Genomic DNA, 9,469 nt, shown 5'->3' on the forward strand with positions numbered 1-9,469 from the left:
GTCTGTTTTATCCCCCTCTACCCCTAGCTGGAAATGGGGTGGTTTTGGTTGGTGTGGCACCTAACTGTCATTTTTTGTGTGCTAGTATCATGTCCAAGTGGACAAAAGTCATTGAGTCAGAATTTCAGAAATCATACAACAAGATCATATAAAATATGAGAAATCAAAGAGAACTTCTAAAATAAGATAATCATGTTAATGTAAAAAAGGGTTGAGGGTTTGAAAGATCAGGAAAACAAGAAATCATTACATAATAATAAAAATAATGAAAACAAAATGTTAAAATTGAAGGAATACAGTGGCACAATTGAGATAGCTCATATTTTTTAATATTCCCTCTTTGACTAGAAAATTTTAGAGAAGTGTAAATGCTGTCAAATTTAGAAGGTCAATTTCAGATCTGTCTCGATATTTCATAAATATTTTACAGGATTTATTTATTCATTTGTACCTTGTCGTTTCCCCACATTTGTGAAGATTACTAAGTTTCTCGGTAATTTAATTTTCTTGCCACAATTTTCAGGTTATGCCCCATTTTCTCTTAAGGTTTTCTTCTTGTATTTAAATATCTCGGATTTCCTTTATGTAATAAGATCAAGTAGAATATCCTGATTTATTTTCAAACAATTTTTTTTACGATGCTAACTCCATGCGTGACCGCAAAAAATCGTCCGTTTTTTGTGGAGGGGGGAGGATAAAGTTAACAGTTCTGATACTTCATGGTGACTTTTTAACTCGTTCTGAAGTTTAGGGTGTAGCATGCACTTATCTCCTAACAAATCCATGATGATTTGTTGGTTCTTTTAGTATCAATTTTTGACCTAATATCCAATCACCAGTAGGAACCATGCACAATTTCTAGGTCGACTGGGAAAAAATTCTAGTGGCTGGACTTGTGAATTGCATGTTATATAAGCTGCAACTGAATTATGTAGACTTCAGACTTCAGACTTCAAACAATTACGTAGATGTAGCATCGCTGCCCTCCACACGCGCGCGCGTGCGCACACACACACAAAATGCAGTGAAACTTAACAGCCAAAGCATCCTTACAGATGAAGCTATTGGCAAAGACTTGCAAAGTTCATCTTTACAGCGGAATCGTTTTTAAAGAGGAATCCTTCAATCATTAAACTGAATATTTGTACAGTAGTAATAGTACGATTGTACTAGTGGACTCTTGAGAAGAACAATGGTGGATCAGCGAGCCATCCAGCTAAAGAGATGCCATAATTCACATGGCCAGGGACCAATCGACGTCCTTCCCACTGCTCCACGCTGTAGTGCACCGAAAGAACAAAACTGGCACATGCATTTGTTTAGCCTTTTGGGGAGGCTGGAAAATATAAATTGTACAGAGATTTTCCTTTAGCAATAAACAACTCAGTAGGAACCGGCGAAATCCTCTAGACAGAAGTGAGACCTTATGTTTCAGTTCCAAACTTTGAATAGCGACGCGTATTTGGCGATCTATAGGACAGAAGTTGGTGGTGATGTGTAAACACAAAAGATTTAACAAGAGGAACTGGTGAGCTACTTCTGTGTTAAGATACCAACACAAGTAGTGGCCGATTTCCTTTATTTGACGATGGCAAGAAGATCAAGAAAGATAATCTGGCAACCAGCCCACATACATCACCATGTCCAAACATGCATCAAGAGAGGCTCAAGAGGTAATATTCCCCTGACTGTTTTATACAATAGTTGTTTCCTTAACATTTCAGAACAACTAGAAGCTAAAGTAAAAGCGCAATTTGCCATGCTAAAAATGGTGGGAATTGAGCATAAAACGATCTTGTTTCCTTTGGTTGTTCAGACAATGAGTTGAGTGAAGTTGAAGCATGCACCAACCATTTCGAGATGACAGATCGTTGACGAATGACAACGAACAAGAAAAATACAGAACTGGTAAACTGGCTATGTCTTGTCTGTTATGCTTGTTGACATTTTGATCGAGGACAAAATGAATGCTAACACAAAATCCGCAAACAATGATAATCAAGAAGGTGATAACCTACCTACATCTGCATGCACGCGTAGTTGGATCACGCATGAAGAAGACAGGAGATGGCCGGTGCCGACAGACTGAAAATTAGCCAGGAAACTTCTATTTCAAAGAATGAACCAGAAAAGCTGGTGAGCTACCTGCATCGCTTTAGAAACACTTGCCGACAACTGAATACAATGGTGCATTTGACATTGTTCAAATTTTCTAATAATCCCTCTTTGGAGTAGAATATTTTAGTAAAATCTAAATGCCGTCAACTTTAAAACATCAATTTCAAATGCGTCTATTTCATAAATATTTGACTGATTATTTTATTCTTTTGTACCTATTTTATCATTCTCGCAATTATTTTTTAAGATTGCGAAATTTATCGATTTTGTTTCTTCCACAATTTTTACATTATGTCCCATTTTATCTATATATATTTTGTACTTTTGCTAAAGATTTCAGATTTCCTTAATTTAGTAAGATTTAATATATTTTCATGATTTATTTTCAAACAAACTTTTCTACGATGCTAACTCAACGTTGTGTATCCATGTGGACAATAATAACCCATAAAAAAAGTTGGACACGTGCCCCGTTAGTCAAAGCCACCCCTTTTTGGGTAGTGGGGGAGAGGATAAAATTAACCGTTATAATAGTTCATGGGTGACTTTTAACTCTGATGTTTAGGTATATCATGCACTTATCCCTGACAGAGAAGCACCACATCCATTGGTTTGTTGGTTCTTTTAGTATCAATTGTTGACTTGATACCCATTCATCAGGTGCTTGGCTTTGCAGGGTTAGCTCACCAATAGCAAAACCAATGCGCAGTTTCTAGGTGTATTGGGAAGGAAATCTAGTGGTTGGGATTTGGTGAATTGCCTGTCATGTAAACTGAAACTGAATTCTGCAGTTCAGACTTCAAACCTTTCTTTTCTTTTCTTTTTTTGCGGGGGCCTTCAAACCTTGACTTCAGGCGATTTGGTTGTTCTTGACCTACTTTGTAAAACAACGTATGTTCTTCTTACTTGATAGTTTCACATGTTCGATATGAACAGCAAATATTGGCTTTGCTTTATTACAATTTAATTGAAGAGGCAAAGCATCCTAACAGATTACTGCACTGCTAGTGGATACCTGAGAAGAACGATCATGGATTAGTGACCCGTCTAGATAAAGAGAGTCCATAATACACATGGTCTGGGACCAATGGTCCTCCTCCTACCTGCTCCACAGTATGCAGTACATATCAAGAAAGAGCACAAAACAACAGAAAGTAGCACATACATTTGTTTAGCCTTTTGGGAAAGCTGCAAAATACAAATTGTATACAGCACAAAAGCAGCAGAAGATTCCTCACAAAACAAATGCAGCAGAGAAACAACTCAACAAGAACTGGAAAATGCGTTCAGATAGTAGAAGTGAGACCATGTTTTTCAGATCCAATGGCAACATGCATTTTTTTTTTCTTTTCTTTCGAGATGAATAGCAACATCTATTTGGTGGTGATGTGTAAACTTTGAACACACAAGATTTAACAAGAGGAACTGGTGGGCAACTTGAGTGTTAAGATATCGACGTAAGTAGTAGTCCGTTTCCATGGCTTAGCGATGACAAGAAGATCAAGAAAGAGATAATCTTGCAACCAACCACACACAACAGTACATGAAGACAACTACGTACCCAGAAAATATAGGACTGGTAGAACTGGCTATGTCTTGTCTGTCATGCTTACTGACAGTTTTGGCAACACAATCCACAAAGAGTTGAGACTGAACCGCCCGGGAAACCCAACCTTTTGGCCTTCTTCCTGAATCAGAAAACGGGAATGATTAAGACAAGCTCGATCGGTGCGTGCATGTACGGATGGCTATTTGAATGAAAGTTGGTGCACTCGAGACTGACAGGTTACCAGCAGCACAAAGCGGTACGTAGGTCCAAAGGCTCCATTGTTTTCTTTATTATTATATGGGTCTGTCTAAGACACATCTAAATGTGACATAACTATGTCACATCTAAGCTGATGTTCATTCTGTTTGTGGTCTATTTTTTTATCCTAGTTTTTTTTATTTCTTATTGCTACATTATATACTTGTAGGAGCTTAGATGTGACATCCTTAAAAAACATCTAGATGTGAATTAGACAAACTGTATTATTATTATCGGCACAGCTAATCAAGTGTTGCAATTGCATGATGATCTTGAAACATTTTGGACGAGCAAGCTGAACTCCAAATGATCCATTCTGAATCATTTTCTCGAACAATCGCTATAACTATATGGTGGTAGCAGTCTCTCTGCCAAGATTTGACGCGATAAATCGCCACCTAGGTTCAAATCCTCTCAGGCCAGATCCGGGTGTCCAACCCATAAATCTCATTTCAGTAAGAACAAACGAACGAATGACGCCATGAGCGCGAGCAGGCAGCGGCGGCGGCGGCGAACGCGCCGCCATTTTCCAGCTCAGTTGCTGTTCTGGTCGACGAGCACGTGCACGGTGGCGGACACGGCCTTGTCGGTGGCCACGACGACCTGGTTGCCGGAGATGTTCCTGAGCGTGTGCCCGGGGAACGCGTCGCCGGCGACGAGCGAGTACTGCACGTGCCCGATCCGGTTCGGGAACAGCAGCACCGGCGCGAAGTCCACCGTCCAGGAGCTGCCGTTGCCCTCGGCGGAGCCGCGCGCCGTGGTCGCCTTGACGTTCATCCCCATGGCGGAGTTCTGCTGCACGTACACCTGCTCCACCGTCCCGAACTCCCCGTCCAGCTGCACGATGTCCACGCCCTTGCCCCGCCCGTTGAACATGTTGCCGGTGATCTGCACGCCGCGGGCGACGCCGTTGACCGCCTTGAGCACGACGTTGGCGTCGCCGAGGAAGAAGGAGCTCGACACGTGCAGCAGCACGGGGTCCTCGGCCACGATGCTGGTGTAGTCCATGTAGCAGTTGGTGAGCCACGTCTGCGTGAGCCCCGGCACCCTGAGGTGGATGCCGGTGCCGCCGAACCCGGTGGCCTTGTTGTAGCAGTGCACGCCGGAGATGGTGTTGGCGCCGCCGGTGACCATGATCCCGGTGGCGGCCGAGAAGACGACCACGTCGGAGACGGAGTTGTCGTTGCCGTCGAGCCGGATGGCCGTGCCGCCGAAGGCGCGCTCCCCCGGGTCGGTGCCGGCGGTCATGTGCTGCCCCAGGAAGGTGTTGCGGATGTAGGTCTCGTGGCCCCCGCGCACCGCGATGCCCTCCGTCTCGAAGCCGGTGATGTAGCAGTTGTCGACGGCGACGCGCAGCGAGTCCACCACCGCCACGCCGCCGCCCCGGTAGCCGCAGTCCAGCATCAGGTCCCGCAGCGTCGCGTACTCGTAGTGGTAGCCCGAGGAGGAGGAGCCCGCCGAGAGCTCGATCAGGTACCGGTCCGCCGGGAACTCCGCCGACGCCCGCAGCGAGCCGCTGTGGATCTGCCACGTGGACGCACGCCGGTGATCGTCAGACAATGTAACACACGTTGGCACATTGTGCGGTTCATTTGCCCAACGGTCTTGTTATTTACTACGTACCTTGAAGTTGCCGCCGCCGGAGGCCGGCAGGGTGAGCGGGCCGTTGACGAGGTAGGTGCCGCCGTCGAGGTGGATCTCGGCGCCGCCGAGGTCGGGGATGCCGGCGGTCATGGTGGCGTTGGAGGGGGGGCTGAAGGCGTCGGCGATGGCCTTCTTGATGGCCGCCGTGGCGTCCGCCGCGCCGGTGGGGTCGGCGCCGTAGTCCGTCACGTGGTACACCCGCGAGCCCGCCGAGGACTGCAACGAAAATCCACCACGTCAGACGTGACACCAATAGCAGTAGGATGGTCAGTGCGATGCGCCACACCAAGCGGCCAATGACGGGAGCGCGAGTCCGTACGTAGCTGCACCCGAGCGTTTGACATTTGTCGGGTGGGTGGTTGGGAGGTGGGGCAGTTAATGCTACTTTCTACTCTCTTTTTTTTTGCGGGGTAATGCTACTTTCTACTACTGTACTCGCATTACCAAACACGGGAAGAGAAGGGAGAATCATTTGCCGAGGGACGAAAAGTTTCTTTGCTGATGCCTAACATTCTTGACGGAACTCCCGCAAAAAAAAAAAACATTCTTGACGGAACTGCATTTGTAAGCTGACGGATGAAGACGAGATCAACACGGAGAGACCCTGATTTCCAGTCAGCACTCGAGACCCGACGCGAATGCAGACATGGAAGATGATCTACCACTACCGTTTTAATTTCCTTTTGAATTTTTTTTATAAATAAAAAGGTACCTTTTGCGGTGAAAGGAAGGGCTCATTTTCCTTGTGCAAAAGCGAACGAATGAAAAATCTCCCAGAAAGCAAAGCGACCCGACACTTCCTCTGTTCCTCTGCGCTTCTACTGTAGTATTTTGTAATTAAACTGCCATACGGATGTTGTAATTCAGCCATAAAGGAACCGAACGTTAGCAACTGCTGCTCCCACGAAAAGATGTTCCAACGGAACCACGGAAGGGCGATGAATGTGACCACGTGACTCCGAGAACCGCTTTCGTTTTAACTCGAAAAACAAAGTGATTAGAAGCAGAGAGTTCGAATGGAAGAAGCAGCAGGCATGGCGAGGGATTAATACTGCCTACTGACCGTTGCGAGCCCCCGCCTGGCCTTGCCGAAGGAGGATCTGACGCTCTCCATCCTGCCCGCCGCGAGATCCCGGTACCGCCGCTCGGCGCCGGCCCTGGCGCCGGCGGCGCCGTGGTGCGCCCACGCCTCCGCGCCGCCCGCCGATGCAACAAGAAGAAGGGCGGCCCCGACAAGAAGAAGAACCGCATGCAGGCGGCCTCCTCCGGCGAGCACCTCCATGCTTCTTGCTTGGGCCCGGCCTTGTGCTGCTACAGCATCAACGGCCGGCGTCTCGAACCCCTCCCTCTCTGCTTCTTCTGTATCTATAGGAAAGTGACGAGCCAAACGCCTCCTCTGTCGGTGTCCGCGTGGCACCGGCGCCGTGGGTTTGCCTGCTTGCTCGCTAGCGACGAGACGGATGCACGCATATATAGGTGAGGTGTGGTGCCACTGCCAGCAGAGGAGCCTGGTCAAGTAACTCAAGGAGGGGGAGAGGAGAGGAGCCTGGAGGAAGAAACGCAAGGGAATGGCGTGTGGTTAATGGGAATTGGCATAAAGTGCAGCGCAAGGGTCCGTCCGTCCGATCATTCAATGCAACAACAGCAATGGGGCCATCGTCGTGGCAGCAGTAGGCCTGTGGGTCTGGCAACAGACATAAAATCTTCTGCGCTCTTTCCTGAGACTGTCACGGTGCACCTCGTTTGTTCTCAGGACTGATCACGAAAATGATACTACTACGTGCAAATTTTGCAATGCCAACAGACAGACAGGGGCAATCTAGCACAGATCCGTGCGGCAGCGACCAGTTTATCACCGCGTGCATCGATCGAGGTACCGACCGGACCTTACAAACGGTAACTCTTTTTTTTTTTGAGGATTACAAACGGTAACTCTTGGCATGATACGATGGTGGTGAATAAAGTAGTCCGTGCGTGTGTGACTGCGAATGAATCTAGAAGCACAAGAAGAAGGTGGTGTGTGTGCGCGCGTGCGCCCCTGTTTAATCGGGCGGGTCCAAGGGGAGCCGATGAAAAGCCCGTTTGGTGTGCTCGCATTATTCTTTCCTCCTCTTCCTCTTCCTCATCATGTCCCTTCTCCTTTGCTTGGATCCCCAAGCTTTCTCTTCCTTGCTTTCCTCGGGTGCTCTCCCTTTTCCCTTTGTTCCCTCCCTCCCTCCCTCCTGGCCCATGCATGCGTGAGAAGCTGAGATGCTGTAATAGTAATCCCTAGTGCCCGTTTATGCACTAGTAGTGTACTGGCCCTACAACTCGCTTCGTGTGACTTGTTGAGCACAATAAGAACGCTTTTACTATTGTATAATGCGTACATATCGGCCGGTGGCAAAATTTCCTTTTCTGAAACCTATTCGATATCTGACCCTAGGTTAAAAAAATTCGAGATCTGACCCTTTTGCTACCGCCAGAGTCCATGACGATAGGGGCTAACAGCCTACCGCCAGGGACTTTGGCGGTACGAAACATTGCTACTGTCAAACGGGCTGGCGGTAGCCTGCACAACCCTACCGCCAAGTTGCTTGCCGGTAGGCACGAGCACACACTGTGTTCAATACTTAGGAGATTTTTGGCGGTAGGGCATGCAACTCTAGCGTCAGGGTCCTTGGCGGTAGGCTGTTATACCCTACCGTCATGATATTTGGCGGTAGCAAAAATGTCAGATCTCAAAAAAAAATTAAACTAGGGTCAAATCTCGAATAGGTTTTAAAAAAGGATCAAAATACGAAATTTAGCCTCGGCCGGTGCAACTGCTGCGTATACCTACAAGATGAGACTCGGAGACCAGGTGCCACGTACTACGTCTCGTGGAACTACTCTAGCGGCAGCAAGACGCTAGAATTCAAAGCTCCTTGGTCTGGTTTGTTGGGGTGTTTCTGCCAACTTTCCGCACAAGAGTTTAAAAAGCCTCCCCTTTTCCTCCTGTGTCCAGCCAGAGTTACTTGGCCTTTACACTTGGAGTTGGAGGAGGGCCGTTCGTTGAGTGGCATGCATATCGTCGGAGAAACCAAAGTGGACCGAGGAAAAGAGACTAGAGGCTCGCTTGGTCGTCAGTCACGTTGCCGCACGCGCGCGCACGATCAAGCGCCCTGGAAATTCCGATTCGTGGATTATGTTGCAGCGAGGCGGGAATAAGAGGATGGGCATCTGCAAGCTGCACGCAACAAAGAACAGTTCTATCTTGTCAGCCAAAAAATATAGTATAAAACAGTTGTATTTTATCAGGCTGTGCATCATCATCATCGTCTACGAAGGCTGGCTGATGATCCGCGGCCATTTGGACGATACGTGTTGAGGAGACAACGCACGGAGATGCATCCCAGGCGCGGGAGATGGGATGGCGCGCGTACGTGTTCACGAGACAAAAGCGTGCGGGGCTGTATCCAAGCGATCGATGGAGAGCGACCGAGTGGCGCCGTCCACGCGCGCGACGTGTTCTTGCAACGTCCAACGATGCCGACGGGCGCGCGGGCATCACCGTACGGCTGGCTGCGGCCGCCGGCCTCGGGCGGAAAGCGAGACCGCTGGTACACGTGCGCGTTCCTGCCATGGAAGCTCCACTACTCTCCTTGGTTTTGATGACTGATCGGACACCCCAAATAATGTAATCCACGTTCGGACACCTTAGTTATCATATATCAAAAGGATAAGTATATTTTTCGTCCTCAAACTCTTTCAAAAGTTTAGAAATCATCCCTCAACTCAAAACCGGATAGTTTTCATCTCTCAACTATTAAAACCGGATAGTTTTCGTCCTCATGCCGCTTCGGGCGGTTTTCGTCTGTCATGAATAGTAAACCGACAAACAGTAAATTCGAAAAAATAGCAAAAAAATCTGAAAATTTG

At 47.6% G+C, this 9,469-nt stretch overlaps 1 protein-coding gene across 1 annotated transcript; it reads right to left on the minus strand.

Moving 5' to 3' along the window:
• Positions 1–4,131: 4,131 nt before the first annotated feature.
• On the minus strand, positions 4,132–7,175 carry LOC123190195 (polygalacturonase QRT3). Its single transcript, XM_044602793.1, has 3 exons — positions 6,633–7,175; positions 5,549–5,785; positions 4,132–5,449 (listed from the first exon to the last, which is right to left on the minus strand). The coding sequence occupies exons 1-3, from the start codon at positions 6,849–6,851 to the stop codon at positions 4,460–4,462; spliced, it is 1,446 nt and encodes a 481-aa protein (XP_044458728.1). The 5' UTR covers positions 6,852–7,175; the 3' UTR covers positions 4,132–4,459.
• Positions 7,176–9,469: the final 2,294 nt, after the last annotated feature.

This window comes from Triticum aestivum, chromosome 2A (assembly GCF_018294505.1).
Source record: "Triticum aestivum cultivar Chinese Spring chromosome 2A, IWGSC CS RefSeq v2.1, whole genome shotgun sequence".
In the NCBI taxonomy this organism is placed as follows: Eukaryota; Viridiplantae; Streptophyta; class Magnoliopsida; order Poales; family Poaceae; genus Triticum; species Triticum aestivum.

Bases quoted from the DNA above. Each gene is read 5' to 3' on its own strand.
- LOC123190195 (XM_044602793.1), bottom strand. From the start codon at position 6,851: ATGGAGGTGCTCGCCGGAGGAGGCCGCCTGCATGCGGTTCTTCTTCTT. The intron at 5,786-6,632 runs GTCAGTAGGCAG...TTTTCGTTGCAG, and splicing joins CCAGGCGGGGGCTCGCAACG to TCCTCGGCGGGCTCGCGGGT. The intron at 5,450-5,548 runs GTACGTAGTAAA...TCCACGTGGCAG, and splicing joins CCGGCGGCGGCAACTTCAAG to ATCCACAGCGGCTCGCTGCG.